Below are 20,586 nucleotides of genomic sequence, written 5' to 3' on the forward strand. Positions count from 1 at the left end.
TTTGACCTCTGGCCCAATACATTGCTTAATAAAATACAGAGGCTATAAAAAATATGTGTTCACTAGTTCAGCATTATTACTCCTTTATTTGTCTATAGTCATAAATAATTCAGTACATAGATAAATAGATATTCTGTGTGTGGATTATAAACTTTCATAAAAGCATTTTTTTTTCTTCCAGTAATACAGGAGTGACTATAAATGCTGAAATGCTCCAGGGCTTCTGTCCGACCCTGATGTCTAGACTGAGTGAAAGGCCGAGAGTTTACATGCAGATTGGCGCTGGTGTTGCGTGCCAATGTCTCCTCTGACCGTGCCAGTCTTTAGCTCAGCTGGCACTCGTTCTTACTGCAGGTGGCCTGACGCTCAATCTGCCATGTGCCCTCCTCATATGTGCAGTAGCAGATTGTACACTCATCAATCTTCACCTCTCGGCCGGCTGGTATCACTGATGTGTCCACGTAGCAATTTGGCCCTGTACAAGAAAAACAGGGACATTATAAAGCAAAACCTAAAACAAGCCTTATAATATGTTTCAAAATGGTATCTCAAATTGGCCTTATATATTATTAATATGATTCTTTTGTGTTGTCAGCACCATGTCACATTAACGAGTGACTCTGAATGCTGAAATTGCAGGATTTACTTAGGTCCTCTAATTTAATATGCTGTGTGAACTGTTGCTCTGGTCAAACTAGGAAGTTTATTCTTGCTGTTAGGCAAGAATTTGGTATTAATCTTTCATCATCTTGTAAGTCAAGTGGTCTGAAAGAAAACTAGACTTCTGCATCTCCTCCTTGGCTCTGTTTTCAGGCTTTAGAAAATCTAGCCTGTAACAGGAGACTTTGGCCAATCACAAGTGCTTTCAGAGAGAAAGCATTCCTATTGGCTGTTCTACAAACGCAGATGCCCATGCACATTCCTTCAGTGAAAGTTCTACTAACTGTAGCCAAGGGCTCAGGGCTGCAGCCAATTCAAAGCTAAACTATTAGATAAGAAACTTGATTGCCATCCATCTACAGTATACAGGTGCTGGTCATATAATTTGAATATCATGAAAAAGTTGATTTATTTCAGTAATTACATTCAAAAAGTGAAATTTGTATATTATATTCATTCATCACACACAGAGTGATATATTTCAAATGCTCATTTCGTTTAATTGTGATGATTATAACTGACAAATAATGAAAATGCCAAATTCAGTATCTCCGAAAATTAGAATATTACTTAAGACCAATACAAAAAAGGATTTTTAGAAATGTTGGCCAACTGAAAAGTATGAACATGAAAAGTATGAGCATGTACAGCACTCAATACTTAGTTGGGGCTCCTTTTGCCTGAATTACTGCAGCAATGCGGCGTGGCATGGAGTCGATCAGTCTGTGGCACTGCTCAGGTGTTATGAGAGCCCAGGTTGCTCTGATAGTGGCCTTCAGCTCTTCTGCATTGTTGGGTCTGGAGCATCGCATCATCCTCTTCACAATACCCCATAGATTTTCTATAGGGTTAAGGTCAGGCGAGTTTGCTGGCCAATTAAGAACAGGGATACCATGGTCCTTAAACCAGGTACTGGTAGCTTTGGCACTGTGTGCAGGTGCCAAGTCCTGTTGGAAAATGAAATCTGCATCTCCATAAAGTTGGTTAGCAGCAGGAAGCATGAAGTGCTTTAAAACTTCCTGGTAGACGGCTGCATTGACCCTGGACCTCAGAAAACACAGTGGACCAACACCAGCAGATGACATGGCACCCCAAACCATCACTGACTGTGGAAACTTCACACTGGACTTCAAGCAACGTGGATTCTGTGCCTCTCCACTCCAATGGTCGTCTTTTGGACAGCTGTCCAGGCAGCAGTCTTCCCCGTGATTGTGTAGCCTACAGAACTAGACTGAGAGACCATTTAAAGGCCTTTGCAGGTGTTTTGAGTTAATTAGCTGATTAGAGTTTGGCACCAGGTGTCTTCAGTATTGAAACTTTTCACAATATTCAAATTTTCTGAGATACTGAATTTGGGGTTTTCATCAGTTGTCAGTTATAATCATCAAAATTAAAAGAAATTGAAAAAAAAAATATCAAGTTTCACTTTTTGAATGAAATTACTGAAATAAATCAACTTTTTCATGATATTCTAATTATATGACCAGCACCTGTATACAGTACATATAAGAACGAAATTGTTCTTGAGCTTATTGTCTAGGGAGCGGACATTTGCTGTGAAAACTGTTGGGAGAGCTGCTCTGCTGGGGTTACTCCTTAATCTAGCACGAACATCTAGCCATATTTGCGTTTTCTCTCACACCACCTACGGCGTCTCCTTGTTCGGTTGGCAACAGCCTGTTTTGAGGACCAGTGGCCGAAGCCACGGCACCGCCTACTGCAGTCATCCGAATGAGGAGACGCCAGAGGCGGTGTGAGAGGAAATGTAAATGTGGTAGACAAGCCCGTAGTTTAGCCGTTTACAGTATGAAGCCATGCAGTGCATGCCCGCGCTCGTCTGATTGGAGGGGTTGCACAGAGATAGAGTAGAGGGAGAGCTGCAGGAAGAAGTCTCATTTTACTTCAAATTCTGGCATTTTTTGCCTTCTGCCTACACAAGCTTTAATGTGTTATTGTTCAAGTTCTGACTTGTGTCATAGACAACAAAAGAAAAAAATACCTGTGTAATTGAGGTTGCACTCGCCTGTGTTATGTTTCTGCCACTACACCCACCAAGGACATGGTTCAATGTGTAAAATGAGGACTGAAAACACAATTCAAAGTCACATTATTTTGTGCTGCTTGAAGGATCCCAATCAGTTTGAAATTCCAGACCCCTGAAGACACCTTTTATGTAAATTATGAAATGCAACAATCTGTAAATTCTGCAGTTATACGAATAGAAATTCTTGCTTGGCCTTTTGTCGATAAACCTGGTAAGTGACATTAAACAAAAGGATAAATAGCCTATGAATCATTGCGTTGACCCAGACTAACATATTGCAACATTTTATTTCACATCACAAGGGCCCGGGGACACATCTCTTTTATGTGCACTTCATAACCTGAGCCCCAACCAACAAAATGAGTCTTAAAGTATATGAACAGATGTCAGTGCTTAGATTGGAGGCAGCTAGTTAGTTGAGCATAAGTGAGACTCCATAACATTTGAAAGATGAAAGAACATTCTTTCTCTTACAAATGAAAAGTTGTGGGGTTGTTTGTTTTTTTGCTGATAGCCTACTTGGTCTTGTGTGACCAGTAGCTTATGGTGGCTAATATTAGCTAATGTTAGCACTGAGGATCAGTGTAAGTTACAATACTGGTAAAGAGTGTGTCTGGCTCATTAAAGGTAGCTGGGTGCTAACTGAGGACACAAGCTAACGTTAAAGGAATAGTGCCCTTGCTGCTGACTCATGTACTAGAATTACTGTATCTCAGTTAGCTTGTTAGCCTAACGACTTACCAAATAGCCTTAGCTGCATCTACCAACATGAATGGCTGTTTTTTTTATGTGACCAGGGGGTTGTTCTCTGCATTTTAAGTTTGCCAAACGTGTTTGCTCAACAAATGTGGTTTGGCTCTGGTTATTACCATTATACAGAGCACAGAGCCCTCTTCATGCTAATTGTTGTTGCCTTTGTTCCACTGTGCATTTTGTAGTTTCCAAAGAGCTGAATTGTGTTGCTAGTGCTATTCTAAGCTAAATTATACTACTGCTATTGCTAATAAAATAGCCTAATACAGCCTACCACATTTTTTCAACAAAAAATATTTCATACATTTTATATTGTATTGTATATATTGTTAAATGACAAGGTTTTAATAACATTTCTGTTTTAGTGAAAGACGCAAGCTGAAGTAGGTCAATGCTCTGACAAAGTGCTTACATTTTAATAACTAGTAGATAGTCATTTATATGAGCATATGTATACCAGATATAAGAGGATTATGAGCAGAATTACCCAGCTACATATTTCAGCTTTCCACAAAGAAATCCCTCTATGAGAAAATATATTGTAAAACTAGTTAGAAAGTAGGACAGGACTTCAGTTTTTGTTTTAACACTACTTTTAGATGCCATGTCTGTTGCAATGGCCACATTCCCATATGGAGTTCAATGCTGTTAGTCATCTTATCTTGTTTCTTTAAAATAACTTTCATGACATCCTAGCAAACTTGAGTGCAGGCAGTCAAAGAAGAGAATAAACACAAGAGACCAAATGGGCTGCCCTTCATTTCATTTCTCTCAGTGGAAAATGGGTTCTCTCGTCTGAGTTTTCATTGATTGCTTCCCAAAATAGTGTTATAAGAGACATAGAAAAAAATACACAAGCATCAAGATTTCTGACATGATTTCATTCAGAGTGAAACCAATGCTGATCACATTTAACATGGGTCCCTTTAAAGGTAGAATTAGCAGTTTGTGACATTTTCCCCCCCAATCTGCCATGAATCATCAATTGGCTTTGTATCCACTTGTCAAAATAGCTGCGTGACCACTCATGATTTATGTATGGGAGCATTTTCATTCTGGAAGACCAAGCACCCTTCAGGAAACAAAAGCCTCCTGGAATTACGATGATTACGCTGAATTCACATGATTATCTCTTCCACTGTCATCTTCTGGGATTCAGAAATTTAACCCAAGTTTTTTTTTTTATTCAGACTCAAATTTAATTCCATTTTAATGCGCACATGAGACGTATTCAATGGTGTTTTGTTCCACACTCCTTAAATTGGCTACACCACAAGTAAAGCAGAAATCTTGCTGAAGGCAGCCTTCCTCCATAATTTCAAGGTTGGAATGCAGAGTGGGAATTGTGCATAAAAAAAAAACAAATTAAGCACTGTTACACAGTGCTTTAATATAGTTCTGAAGTGCACCCCAAGGGACTGTTCTTTTTTTATTATTTTGAAGGAAATTGGATCTCACTAATGGAAATTTTGAAGTTGAAGGTAATAGTTGTAAAGAACTAAGCCCTGTAAGCCGCACAGAGACGTGCAAAGAAATAAACTACCACTGGAGCCTGGCTTTTTTTGTGGCTTCCTTCTGTCACAATACTAAACATAGAGGTCCTCCTTGCATTATCTACAGCAGAGATCTTCAACAGGGGGTCCGTGACCCCTGAGGGGGTCCTCAGATTTAGTGCAGGGGGGCTGCCAAATTATGTCAAAAAGATAATTTTTTGAAAGTTTATTTTTTTCAAAAAAGTAAAATGTCTGAAAATATACATTAACATGAATCCAACATATTAACAGCAAAGATAAATTGACCTATTGGTGAAAAAACTAAACATTTAATTTACATATTGAAGCTTAGGCTACTATGGGCAAGGTGGCCACTATGGCAGCCATACAGTTAAGTTTAAGGATTCACTGTTCCACATGTATGTTTAACATGAAAACATGATGTATAAATAATATATTAATATCCATTTATTTAAATTCATCCAAACCAGTTTAATATGCAACTCAATGTTATACAGTTTATGTAGTAGGGGGTCCCTACTCCGTTTCTCTTTAAGGGGTCCTTGGCCTAAAAAACGTTGAAGACAACCTGATCTACAGCATTACCTTCTTTGGTACTATGCGTAATGGGAAGACTTTTGTTTCATAAGGGTGCCTCTGTCCTCAGCCAGTGGCTGGAAAAAAGATCTCATAAATCATCCATTATCTCTCATGCCGCACTGCAAAATATAAACACTGCGGAATTGCTTCCACAACAGCAGGTATAGCATAACAATGGCTATTTCCCTTAGACTAACAAGGTCTTGAGCCACTCTGTTGTATAATTAAGATTCTGATAAATGGGGAGTCTTTCAGCTGCAGCCACTGCATTTCATTGGACAGCAGCACCCAGAAGGAGTGTGCTGGCACATCAATCAATGTGAATAGTTTGCAGAGGCCTGTCAAAATGTCAACCCAAAAACATTTATAAGTCTTCAGATGAACACGCACACACCCAATCTGAATAACAACTGTGGCCCAGGCTGCTGTCGCTACTGATTCATCATCATTAGCGACATTTAGAACACAATGTCTCGAATAAAAGACGCACATGTCAAGGATATGCTAGTTGAGAAAAATGCAAAAAAGAATAATGCACTTTACAAAATAAATCAAAAGTACTTCCTCCTGGAGCTGGGATTAAACCACAGCCTGTCAGCCAGTCACTCACAGTAGCATGACACTCATTTGTGTTAATTAATGCATGGATTCGGCGCCCCTGTGCTTACTCATTGCTGTCACCCTATTAATCTGCCATTCATATAACACCCACCTTTTTGCCATTGCTTCATTAATATAATACATCCCTGTCTCTCCATCATTATCTGTCTTTCTGTGCCTCTCTGTGGCAAAAAAGAGATTTTTATAGGCACATCAGGCTTCAGAGCTTTTCAACAAGAGGCAGAGACAAATGGACTGTGCATGTGCACGAACAGTTGGACCCAAACTGTCGCTACAGCGTGTAAGAAGTTGGCATGGGCAGCTTGTGAAAAACATGGCCATTAGCACCTGTGGCTATTGGCTCTGTAGCAGTGCCAGATAATGGACAGGGAAACGAGGACACATCCCGATCATCACACCCCTTTATTCTGAAATGTAAAAAAAAAAAAACCTGCCGAGCTCCATTATAAGTTAATGGAAAGAGAAGAATAGCAGAAATCACTCATGTTAATGCATTTCTTGAGTACATTTGCATTATAAATGCAGAATAAAAATGCCCTTGCTTTGTAAAGACAGGAAGTGGGAGAACTTTGCAAGGGGAGACTGATTTAACAACAATATAAATAATTTCTATCAGAGATTCTGCGTAAAACGGGTTCAGACTTTTAAATATGAACCGCCTTGCATTAAAGACAGTGAAAGTGAGTTTTTAAGGAAGTGCCACCTCATGTGAATGTTTGTTTGCATGTCTCCAGTGACTGCACCCACTGATCATCTTTGTGGCTGAGCAACACAGCTGCACACAAGTAGCATGACTGTCACGACCGATGTCCTTCACAGGGACGGAGCCACAAACGCTCTCCAGCCATCACAGCGGTGTCCACGTGACAGATTTACTTAACAGTATAACTACATTTAAAGCTTTGACGTCAATCTGGAATATCTCCATTTCTGTATTTGTGAAAAATGTCTTTGGAAGTCACATTAATGTTGACTTTTTATTCGGAAGAAACCCCAAACTGGCAGAGCAAAGCTGAAAACCTCTCAGTGAACCCAGCAGTCCTGTAATTGTTAAGACATAATGTGACTAACTATTACCTTCATTATAGTGACCTTTCTTTCTCTATTGCAATCATAACTCTGAAGTCCAGTCGTGGAAAATTACCTTCAGATAATAAAATGTAGCTGTGTGATGAAATAATAAAACCAAAAGGTGAAAAATGAAAAACGAAAAAGAACCTTTTGTGAATCCATTAAATGATGCAAAAAGTCCTACTTTCCCACTCCAGTTTATCTTAAAGGCTTTTAGTTGTTATTCCTGATTACATCATGGCCAACAGTCATTGTGTAAAATGTTAATTACTGGTCATCATTATGTTTGTTGTATACTGAAGTAACACATTTTAAAAAGAAGCAACAATTGTACTATTAATTGAACTGTTCGCTTAACTCTCTTTATTTGGTTCAGGGAAGTTTACGCGGCAGCAATTTGCATTAAACACGGTTACGTTTGCCAAACTCATCAGGTATTCCTCATCCTCAAATTCTTTTCCCTTGTCCAAGAAAAGCTTACTGTTTGAAAACATTGAAGCATTGTCTTAGAACAACAACATTTGTATTATTTTTTGTGTTTATAATACCCTATAGGACACAAACAATGCTGCACCTTTACAGTCTCTGCACGTCTTCTATGTATCATCAGCTGAAGAGCATGCAGACTTTTTGCCAGGAGCCTTAGCGTCTCAGCATTACATCATATGTAGCCATCATGTGCGCATAAAAGACTAATTTACAGTTTTTGTTTTTGTTTTAAAAGTAATCAGCTGGAAGCAATAAAGTCAGCTGGAGACGGACAGAGTTTTAGCGTTAACATTAGCTTATGCTGGCTGGATACATTTTAAAAACATCTGCCAACAACATTTGTCATTCTAGCCAACACGAAAACGAAGATTGATTGTTTCAAACTGACTGGGAATGTGATAGTAAATTTGCCACTGTTACCATTGCAAACTACGTATGTGTAAGTTTGACAGCAGTAACAGTAATTTGGGGAAGCAGGGTTTAGCGAACAGTCAATTAAAAAAGGAGCATTCACTTCTGCATTTATTGACTAGCTCTGTTCGCTACACTGTTCCTTTTCCGTGTCAAGATGAGATGGAGGCTGCTTCAAATTGACAAACCACACCATTTCACATCCACATAAACAACTTTCCTTTCAGTCGTATTTTTTTTGTATTTTGTATTTGTATTCCTTTAAAAAAAAAAAGAAAACTGCCACATCTTTAAAGGCCCTCTATGAATCATGCCTCTTTTCATTTAAATTAGTCCCCATCTCTCTTGGCAACCAGGCTACCATGTCTTGTGTTGCTTTATTTGAAGTGATTTTGGCTCGGGTTCAGGCTGTTTATCACCCCCCCCCCCCCAAGATTAGTGTTGACCCTAATGTCTAAGTCTTGAAGAGCACCACTTGTTCCCTCACACGTTGCCAAGGCGATACCCTGCAAGAGCAAAGGACAAGAGGGAGGGAGCCACAGCCGAGGTGATGAGGAGAAAGGCTTCTCCTGCATAGATTTTTTTCCCCTAAGCATTCTTCAAAAGCAGACGCTGCGAGACAGACAACACTTGGCTTAGAATTTACAACAAACACTTATCACGTCTATATTGAAGGAAAAAAAATAACACTATTGTAGAAACAAAACATAATACTAAGCACTGACATGTTTTCCCCTCTTTGACTTGTATTGATGTGTTGTATTGAGGTGTTCTTTGCATTAATAAGTATTGTTTAAACTTACTCAAACTTCATGGTGGCGAGCGAGTCACAAACTTTAGAGGGTATGAAACCATTTAATTGCAATGTGTTCCAGTGCTTTGAGATAATGAGTAAAAAATGATGAGAACCTGCCTCCATTCACAGCTGTTCTTTGATATTCATGAACAACTGTCTGGGGTGGATGCTAGTGATACTTTCATCTTCCTCGCCTGGCTCTTCCCCAAGTGTCTCTCACATACAGGCTGAATGACACATCTGAGACAGGGTGCTCTGCCATAAGCATTGATTTTGCATGCCTGAAAAGGCCAAGATAATGCGTTTACATATTTAGTGAACTTATCAAACATTGAAATACTTCATTGTGATTCATATCAATAGTTATGAAAATGGTAAACAGGAGAAGGGCTGTTAGCTGTGTAATAAGGGTAAAAGGTAGCATGACTTGTTGAATGAGAAACTAAATCTGAGTTATTTTCTCTTTACAGATCCGATGTCTTTATGCTCAGTTTTTAACTCTACGACACTGTTTACTTTTCCTTTTCAGTGACATTACACATCTGGATGACTATTTAATTCTTTCCCATTAATGAGCTGAGCTTTGATGTGGCACGCCGGATGCATCAGGGTTCCTGGGAGGTCTTAACATCTGTCTACACTTCAAACAACATCTGCAGACAAGACAAACAACACCAACCTGAGCGGGAACTCTCTGACGACCTCCAATAACCTTATTTTACATCATCAGTATTTCATCACGGAGCTACCACTGCGGCGCTGTCTCGTATTGAGCGCTGCATGATCAACGGTGGCGAGATGGGAGCTGACAATCAATGATCCTCATCATTTAAATCAAGGCGTCTGTAATACCTGGCAAAGAGGCATCATGAATAAAAGACAAAGTGAAATCTAATGTGTAAGCTGAAGGAAGAATCAGTGCTGTCATTTTAGAGTGACGTCTCATTTAGTTTATGTCCGATTAATGTATCATCCAATTATTTAATAAGGTATCTGCCTTTGTAGTTCATTTTTTAACATGTTGTTTATTATGTTTACTACAAGGTGTCAAGTCTAGCGTGAAATGAACTGCAAATGCAAATGTAAACGTGACAATTAAGTCTTCAGAGCGACATTTTTTTGATGAATTATTCCCAGGGCAGAGACCACCATTTACTCCAGTGGAAGGTGACCAGCATTGTGCAGAGTCTGACACTTACAAATTTGTTTGGTGATTGCGGAGAGTGTTTACACTTCCTGTTTACACGGTGACAACCACATCAGCCCTTTTCATCAAATCATAGCCAGATATATTCCCTGCCCAGTACGAGGTTGTTGAACACATTCTGCCACAACGAGACTCAACTCTGCCTAATTAACAGCTCTGAAATTCACAGCTATCCTGAATATGTGAAAACACCAGCAGGAGCGAATAAATGAGAAAGTTAGTCTAAATGATTGGCACAAACCGTAAAAATATATTTATTTTTAACAGACAACTCTCACCTGCTGCTGCTGTAAAAACACGGTAGCCTGAATGCTGTGCAAATGAGGCCTAAATGCTGCCAACGGCTATTTCTGAATCTTCATAAATATCACCGTGTTCCTGTAAATTTACTCTAAAAGTGTGTGGGGCCAAGTTGACAGAGGCTGCATGACGATGTAAGAACAGAATTCTAAATTTAGAAAAGTGCCGTACAGGTGTATGGGTGATGGAAAACGACCAGGTTAAAGGGATACAAAAAAATAACAAAGAGTGGTCAAACTCAATGCAGCAGAGCCTAATAGATCCTGACTGTTAGTCCCTATAGAGTGCTGCAGGAGTCCTAAACCCCAGAAATTTTGATTTGTCTCAAAGTCAATAGGTTTTTTGAATGGGCTGCCTGAAATAAGGTCTGTGGTTAACACAAGCTTAGAGATATTTCCATGTTGCTCTACGACATAAAATACCTAGTCTTGCATTGCCAGACCTGGCTGTGCAGGGAGCTGTCCGTGGTGCTGAATGAGACTGTTCAGCATCACGTTGCCAGACCTTCCTCAGTGCAGTTAACCAGAGCAGTTAACCATAGTCCTCATAAATCCACCAGAGTTTAAAATGCCAACACAAAGAGGGACATCCGGCAGAATTTCCGGCAGCACCTGAACAATCCTGGAAGTGGAATGTCGTCGATATAGACTAGTAAATAGCCCACTAGTGAATTTTGAAGCTTGCACATGTCTCTTCAAAGGAAAGTGGCTAAATGAAACTACAAACTTTCCTGGTTGAATCATCAGTACAAATGAGGAACAGCTGCATTAGAGAAATCTGGTTCTTTAATACAAAATCAAAGGTAAAGCCTGTTTAAATAAACAATTAGAGGGAGAAGTTAATTTTAACTCCCAAGGTGCATTTCTGCAAGAAATATACTATCTGGAGCATAAATTAATTTACTTTCTGGGCTCATTTTGAAATTAATTCAGCAACTATGGTGCCGTGGTTTGTAAACAAATTCAACAACAAAGCCTCTGCCTGGCTTTTTCTCCACAGCAACAGTGGTCAAGGTTCATGGGTATTGTAGTCTTTAGAGCGGTCAGCCATGCCAAACTGGCAAACCAAACTATTTCTCAGAAACATAGGTGAAATGATTTAAACTGAGGGCCACATAACGTTAACATATAGCATTGTTGAATCATTCCTGAGGCTCCTGTGTATGTTGAGCAACATTGAAGGTACCATTAAAAGAAACATTTTAAATGAGAACTTACAGTGGGGTTTTACTTCCAGAAACAGCTGTTACACCTACTTCACAACTGTATTAAACACTTCTCTGCCTGGATACAGCCCACATAGTCTATATCCACCACGTTCCACTTCCGAGACTGCTCGGGTGCCACAGGAAATTACGCCAGATGCATGTCTTTTCGCCGATGTCCATTTTCTTCCACTTTCTTTGTGTTGGAATTTTAAACTCTGGTGGATTTATGAGGACTATGGTTAACTGCTCCTCCAATCTCTGCAAGGTATATTGAAACAGCTAGCTAGACTATCTGTACAATCTGAGTTTTCTCTCGCACGACTAAAACAACCTTACCAACGTACACATTCCATCAAAACAAGTTACTTCCCAAGGCTACGTTGCAGTGGCTCCGTGCGGTGCTAAGCGCCGCCCATGATGACTGTGATTGGTTTAAAGAAATGCCAATAAACCAGAGCACGTTTTTCTCCCATCCTGGAATGCTGTTTGGACTTGCCAGACCCTCTTCTGCAGCGCCTTGGCGGATGGTCTGGGAAAGTGAGACTACAGCCCACATATTTCAAACTCCACAACCCCAATTTATAGTGCAGGTTTAGAAAGGCTGGGTAGTACTCCTCATGATGAGTCAACTGTTCTCAATGTGTAAAATCGGTGTAGTGCCTTGGCGTCTCAAACACAGTGAGCAAAAACGTGAGTTTATTGAATGGTAATGTGTGGTAATCTTATGGTAATAGGGACTGATGCCGTCTTAAAAGTGAAAATCCTTAACGGCTGAATGAGCCCTTGGATTTGGTTGGACTTTTGATTATACTCTCTTCAGTCTGTCACATCTATGCACATAGAGTACGGTACTGTGTCTACATCTGTCTCCTAGACACAGTGCCTGCGGATGTAACCCAGCAAATCCACTGAGCATTTCACAGGGGAAAGCATGGAGCGCTGCCCAAACTCTGCACAAAGCACTTTCAGCATGATCAATATGTGCATATCTAAAAAGTTGGTGAACAGCAAAAAAAAAAAAAATAATTGGGAACAAAGGACCAACATGTACAGTATTCCCCAAGATTACAACAGGCAAATATTAATAGAGTGAGTAACGCTCCATGACTACCAATGTTTTCAACTTGTCCCTGGAGGTTGTTAGACAGACTTTTAATTTGAGTGGGACAACGTTTGATTGATAACTAATCACGGAAAGCCATTACATGTCTATAATGTTTTACGACTCTAAAATGATAGATGAATAATGCTCATGGGATATTCTGGATGTAATTAAAAATGAACTAAGTAGATGGTAGTCACATCCTGCATTTTTCCTGAATAGATATAGGCCTACAGTCTCTTTTTTTCTAGCACAATGGTACACACCATGTGTGTCTTACAATTATGGGTCCATTTATTCATCGTGGACATATCTGTATACAGTAAGTGAAAGGTGCATATAGATTTTATTATATATATTATAGTTTTGTTTTATCTTGTTTCATTTTTATTTATCCTTCAATCACTTTTTTCCTTTGCCTTTTGACTCTTGAGCTGCTGTAACAAGTGAATTTCCCTGCTGTGGGATCAATAGTTTTATCATTCTTATCTTATAAGTGTGGACATTTGGTTTATTTCATCCAGTTTATGTTTTTGTATTTTTTTTTGTCTCTTTCGAGGATCAACCTTGTTTTTGTAAATTCACTTGCACAATCTGTTATTTATAATTCTCTTGTGTTCATCATTTAGAGTGTAAGTGCTCAGTTCCAAGAAAATCTAAATATCTTGCTTACAGTTTTACTCAAGCAGTAGTGTCATACAGTGGCTCATACAGATGAAGCCTTTTTATGTGGAGCATACTGTATAACTTGTCACTATCACAGGGATTTTGTCTTCATGCAGATTGCTTGCTCTTGTTTATAGCATACAGCCTGCGCCACGTTAAGATTCCAAGTCAGAGATACATATCGCAAGTCATCATTCTATTTGCTGAAGGAAGCAATGTTGCTGACGTTGCCATGTTGCATTAGAGTCACACACCAAGAAAAACAAGGGGACATAATCTAGGACATGCTGTCTGGAATCATCCGAAACAACTTCAGATAATCGACTCTGAGCCGCTGAATTCCTTCTTCTCCGACAGGCCAAAGCATTTCAAATCAACAAGATCATAAACCTACAACCCCTAGCAGAAGAAATACAAGCAGACCTCAATTATCTGTACCAGACGGTAGCGACATATTTGGAACATATGCAGTCTCCCTCAGATAAACTGAGTAATTACAAGAAATTAAGACTGAAAATGTCACATAAGCACATGTTTTACAAAAACACAGGCCATAACTGATTAGCCACATTTTTTTGGTGTGACTTCACTGAAATAGATCTAATTACTTCAAATATCTGATATGGCAAGAGACTGCGAACTCTGCAGTGCAGCATGCTGCATGCTTTGCATCAGCAAAATGATCATCGCGCTACCTTGCCCTCATAACTCCTGTTGAGGTCCCCTTGAGCAAAAACATTTGACACTTCGTCTGCTCTGAGTTGAGCTGCCGCAGCCACCACTAGTAGACTGGTTGTACTTGAATTAAGTATTTTATTAGTAGTTTTTTTTTTTTTTTTTAAGAAATTGTCTCTGCTCACCAGTCTTGCAGATGGGACAGCACTGATCGGGCTCGTACTCCGGATCAACACAATCAGTCTGAGGGCAGGCTGCCACAGAGCACAACACCTCCCCACTTGGCTCACATCGGCACTTCTCACATGGAGACACCTGGACAGCAGAGAAGAAATAGTAATTAACGCCCTTATACACCTTTCACACACAGATACACACATACAGACAACAAAGAGTCTTCTCCTCTTAATTCATTTCTTGTTATCTATGTGTCTGGCTCTTTGTTTGTCTCAGTGTCTGTCTCTCTTTTTACATTGCTCTGTCTCTCTCGCTCTCTGTCTTTTACACACACATACATACACACACGCACACACACACACACACACACACACACACACACACAATACTCCTGCCTGCCCGGCTTGTTTAATACAATGTGCATTCAACGTCACAACACAATCTATAGGGAGGTTCCATCCTTCTAACCTTCATTGCCAATGAATGCCTCGTTTGAGAGAGAGCCGAGTCGAGAATTGAACTTCCCTATCCAATCAGAGGATATGGAAAAATCAATAGCAATGGGAAACGTAAGAAGGATGCTTCCTATTTTCTTGGTGCGTGAACAGAGACATTAGAAATGATGGGTTATCCAAACATTCCGGTGTGTCTGGAAATAAAACAAATGTGGGACAAAAGCCGGGACTAGTAGTTTGAATTCGATTTTACTGCAAAAGGCTTCATTTAGCAGCCGCTCGTATAAAGCCATACACCTTTAATCTCAACAAGAAAGCAGAGGTTAATTCCACCAGCGCTGCTGTAGATGCAGAGGTCTGTGCCTCCGCATGGCACTCCACTGTGTAAAATGGAGCGAGGCAGCACTTAGTACAATGCCTAAGAACTTAGCAATCAAGCATAAAAAAACCTGCCTGTTGCTTAGTTTCAAAGCTCCCCCCACCGCACAGCGCAAAGGCTGACGTAGGTCTCTTGAGAAAGCAGAGCTTCCTGACATTGAGACTTGACATTGAGCTGTCGCTAACACAGTGAGTTAGAGGAGGAACATCCCATATTAGCCTTAACCTCCTGCTGAGACACTCACCAAGGTAACGAGAAGCATTAGGCGCAGGCACATGTACATATAACCAAGATTGCGGTGCAATCCCGAGTCAAGCCTTTTTAAAGAGGTGTCAGAAGATGAAACATGAAAGATCACGTTGATGTATCTCTGTGTCTCTTCACAAACACCCACATACAGCAGCGTGCTCTGCAGAGTTGTAACATTACTATAACTGAAACTCTGTCATGTGTATCAACAAAATGAATATGGAAACACTCTGCTGAAGCAGGCACTGCTAAAGTCAGACCCGGTAATATTCAGGCGTTGTGTGAGGAAAAAAAGACAAGTGCTGACCTTTGCCATTATAAATCTGCCTGCCTGCTCACTTGCATGCTGTGAGGCAAGGTAACTTTAGTTTCTGTGTAGTGCCTGTGATAAACTCCATTGAAGAGCGAGCAGTGTTCTGTCAGCACTTCTTTTAAGTTTAAGCATGTCAAAAATGAGTGAATGCAGCTAATGGGCTCACCTTAAACTCTTCTAGCGAGGCGTAGATCTTGCCCCGGAACTCGCAGTAGTTCTTTTTCTCCTTGCACATTGGGCAGCATTGGCTAGTGTCCACTTTAATGCAGCGAGGGTGAACTTTGGGACATTCTGGCTTGGTGCACAGAGGGCCCTCGTCTGTGCAGAGGCAAGGGCACGTCGAAGGGCCCGGGGTGAACTGGTCGCCGATGGCGAACACAAAGCCGCTCTCATCCATGCAGCCTTTTCCCCTGTAGTCTGGGTAGGCATACTCGTCGATGGCGTCCAGGGAGAGGGTGACGTCACTGGTGGGGCCCTCGTCTATTTGATTCAGGCTGTCCTTTTCAGTCCACAGCTCCTGAGGCTTCCCACCTTTAGATCCTCGTGTCTGGGAGCTGAGGTACGGCCTGGCGTGGCTCGAAGCATTCCTGTTGGAGCCCAAAGCATTGATTTCTTCCAGCCGCTGCTGAGCACCGTATCTCAGCGGCTCCTCGGGGGCCTGCTCGTCCTGATGTCCGTCCTCCCTGGCTTGGGTCAACACTCTTTCCAGACGTTCTCGGCTCGCTGGTAAGGTTGCTATAGGATTACACTGAGCACCGCTCATCAGAAACCCAAGAACAAAGAGAACTTCTGCTGTCATGGCAACGGAGTGCAGCATCTCTCCCCACCACCAGCGAGGTGGGAAAACACCTTGGATCACATAACACACTTCACATCGCAGGTGTGAGCCAGTCCATCTGGAAAGAGAAAATTAAACTGGGGTTATGCGTTCAGTATTTTGTCACTTTCTATCTCAGGCGGGGGGGATTGCTTCATTTAGCCTCTAGAGCAGCACAGGGAATTCAGGCAACTTTGGCGCACTGCTCCATCATGTCTAGCAAGCATCCCGCTGAGTGTGACGCAAGCCTGTGAATTGGATCATCAGGAAAGGGAGTATTCATAGAGCTGTGTTAGGAAATCAATACGGCTTCATACTGTAACACTTCCCTGCATCAATCACTCCCAGCAGTGACAGAGTAAACGGAAAATGGCCGAAAAAGGACCTGAATCTAACACTCTTAAGCTCCTGCTCTTCCATTGGAACAAAGAATCAGGATCAATGTCTGCTTTGAAAAAGAAAAAAAGAATCACAGTTAACTGTACAAAAGCAGAAATTGATTTGAAAATAGAACATAATTCCAGTCTGGAAAGATGAATCTACTACAGCTGACAGAAGAAGCCATATCAATTTCAAAATAAAGCCAGATCTTTTGCAAAGTGTTGATGTGCATCAAAACTTTCGGTTACACTTTACTTGAAGGTCTCTACATAAGAGTGACATGACACTGTCATGAACGTGTCATAAACATTATAAACAAGTCATAAATGTTTATGACATAACGCTTCTTTTAGTAAGTGTCATTCGGTTTATGTCATAACAAGTTATGGTTAGGGTTAGGGTTCATGTGTCATGACAGTGTCCTGTGTTCATGACAGTGTCATGTCACTCTTATGTAGATACCTTCACGTGAAATGTTACCAAACTTTCTCTAAAAGAAGCATACTAAATATCTCATTGGTTTGTTTTAATCAAACCAGTCTCTTTCTTTACAGTTTTCAGCACTGTGAGGAGACAATGTACAACAGCTCAAGTCAAGTGCAATCCCAGGATCAACTGCAGGCATTGCAGAGACTGCACATTTTTTGAAAAGCTGCAGTCAATGTGTTTTGTTTTTGTCTCTTGCTTAACTTGATTTACTGTGGCGTCTTGAAATTCAAATGCCTGCGTTCGATGGCCTACTTCCATTCATTTCCTCCTCACCAAATGTGTCATCGCTGAGCTCCGTTTAACGGGCTGCCGTCGTGTTGACATTTATAGTTCCCTTTGAAAGGTGAAATCACTCCATATTGACTGACTCAACAATTAAATGTAAAGTCCTGCCTGTGCTTGTTTATGAATAGTTTACCATATTGATTAACTTGTCAAACTCAGTGCACACAGCTAATTTCCAACAGAACAATTGGGAGCCCTAAACAGGAGGTGAAGAGCAACTAGTAAGCATTAAATAAGCCGTAAGCAAATACGTCTGGTAATACACAGAAAGACAGAGATAATGCTGGGACAACCAGCCGCATTAATTCTATCCAGCTCCAACTACGGAGCCAAAGTCTCTCTACATGTTTTAAGTCATGCATTTTGATATTCATGAATTCTGATGCAGTCTGAGGGAAAAGGGCTGAAATTGACTGCTGGCACGCCAGTGGTATTTGTGCGGTGTTTTAGCTGAATTGCTATGTTTGAGGCCGAATCCTTGGAGCTGCTGTGGAACGGAGAGGAAGCAGAAACGAGGTGCATACCGATAACGCTGGTGCAGCTGAGAGAGACACGGAGAGAGCGAGAGAGAGAGAGAGAGAGAGAGCGATAGAGAGAGAGATAGAGAGAGAGAGAGTTGGAGAGAGAGAGAGAGAGAGAGAGAGAGAGAGATGAGTCCAGGCCTCATTAGTAAAAGGACCTCATTTGGCTTTTCTCAGCCTCACCTCTCCACCTTAACAGCTGTTACTAGCTGTCACACTGCTGCTGCAACTGCTGCTGCCTCTGTGCTGTGCTGTGCTGTGCTGTGCTGTGCTCTCTTTCAGGACTGAGTACTGGGTGGCCCTCAGGCTGGTTGTCAACTGGGCACAAACTAGCCACAGCACCACAGTAGGCTATCTTAAAGACCTAGGCTGCCGATAGACTTTTTTTCTCACTGTTAACAGACAAAAACTAGCAACACATTGATCCTACTAACAAGTAGTATGTGGTTATAGCAAAAGCCTAATTTAGCTCACTCCGTTATGCCATGGAGCTCCACTGTAGTTCAAAAACACATCAATGAGCCACACTGATGTTCTCCGCATGTACAAAGTGTTATTCCACTTGCCATAGGCTATATTCAGTAGCTCACAGACTCCTACTCTCAGTATGTAAAAGCCACTGCTGGTTGTGTAATTTTGCCAGTTTATGACTTGGTAGGTTGTTTTACCTCAGCGCTTAGCACAAATGTAGCAAATTCACATCAAAAGACCCCTTGTGTGAACATGTTAGCATTGCAACGTATTTAAATACTACTATGAAGGATTAATGCATTTTACAGAGCTAATTTGGACCATGGCTGAAAATAGTTCCCAACAAATCCACTGTTTAATTTTTTTTAAATAACTTTTGTTTGAAACTGCTGTGCCCTGCTGTTTAAAAAACAAAAATACAAAGCCTTCTTGAAAATAGAAACTACTATATTTGTGACCATTTTTAAAGAATCACGCCCTCAGCAGAAATGAATGGGCTCTGAGCTTAGTGCAACACACAGTGTGAGAAATTCTACAAACAAGTACTGAGACGCAGACTGCACATTGTTAGGGTCTAAATATAGAAAAACTGTAGCCATATTCATATTATGCATATTATTATTTGTATTTTAGTCCATAAAAACAAAACCTTTACAACCTTATGTTGATTCTCTGGATCTGCAAATTAAATTATGTGCTACATTCATTACAGCCTAATGCCATCTTTAATACAGATGTCATCTTTTCTAAATGTCAAATTAATTCTCAGCCACACAGTATAAATTACACGCAGGCTTGAAACACGCATTATGTCCTTTTTAATATAGCACCTGCTAAACATTTTCAAGATGCCTTTGTGGATACCTTTTCTTACCACTCCTCAAGTTCAAGTGATTACAAACTTCATGCATTTAAAGTGTTGCATATACGCCATTTGGTGAAAGGTCATGGATTTATCTTTGCCCTACAGCCCTGCAGATTTCTTGCTTCATTGCTCTATCTTCAATATTTGCAGTCAGTTTCGAAAAACAAATACAACACAGTCTCTACACATCTCTGCAGCATAGGGTAGAAGCTATGGTAGAAGGGATGGACTATTACACAGACAAATTGTGAAGTATTAATTCAATGTAATGAGCACATCATTTTTGATAAACTGCAACCATGGTTCTTGTTTAAGATATCTGAAACCTGATGTAGAAACTCTCTGTTTTAACCAACAACAGATTCTGAAACTCTGCACAGGTGTGACCTGAAACGGCCCATGCTCTGTAAAGCCTTATACTGATTCCAGCCATTAATCAGCAGTACAGCAGAGTTTATATAAGCCGGCATCACTGAGTTCATTCACACGTCTGACACATTTGAACACCCACTTCAGAGTGAAAACAAAATCATCTCTGAAAGTGGAAAAACAACTCTCCAATTAACACTTGTCAGCTCCAAACAATTATCTCTGCAAAATAAACACTTATTTAAAATGAGCTGTATATTTTAGTCTTAAAGAACAGTCACCTTTATTAACCGCCCAGAGCCGAGTGGGCATGTGGTTTCACTGTTTCCACAACTTTTCACCAACTGAAAGGACTCTGCATGGTTCCCAGTGGTCCAAGCTATTACCAAGTGGCATGAAGTGATATAATGGCATATAAGTTAAGCCAAAAATGGTCCATTAAAAAAGAAATATGCAAATATAGGAACAATTTAAAACAAACTCAGTCAAATTCTTGTGAATTTAAAAATGCAAAAACATGCAGTTTGTACTGCACTGTGATAGGTTGGAACAAAACAGTTTTGGAAACCAGGCAGAAAGCCTACCCATAGTTAAACATGCATTATAATAACTAATAAAACCAAGACCTCTGCTTAGCTTTGCTGGTGTGCTACATTGTAATCTAATGTGTTTCTTTTTATTGATTTTTGATTAATAAATAATGATGCAAGCTGAAGCTGT

General features: G+C 40.4%; 1 protein-coding gene across 1 annotated transcript; it reads right to left on the bottom strand.

The window, feature by feature from the left end:
- Window positions 1–323: 323 nt before the first annotated feature.
- vwc2 (von Willebrand factor C domain containing 2) lies at window positions 324–16,485 on the bottom strand. Its single transcript, XM_078273430.1, has 3 exons — window positions 15,835–16,485; window positions 14,281–14,410; window positions 324–475 (listed from the first exon to the last, which is right to left on the bottom strand). The coding sequence occupies exons 1-3, from the start codon at window positions 16,483–16,485 to the stop codon at window positions 324–326; spliced, it is 933 nt and encodes a 310-aa protein (XP_078129556.1).
- Window positions 16,486–20,586: the final 4,101 nt, after the last annotated feature.

This window comes from Sander vitreus, chromosome 17 (assembly GCF_031162955.1).
Source record: "Sander vitreus isolate 19-12246 chromosome 17, sanVit1, whole genome shotgun sequence".
Taxonomy (NCBI): domain Eukaryota; kingdom Metazoa; phylum Chordata; class Actinopteri; order Perciformes; family Percidae; genus Sander; species Sander vitreus.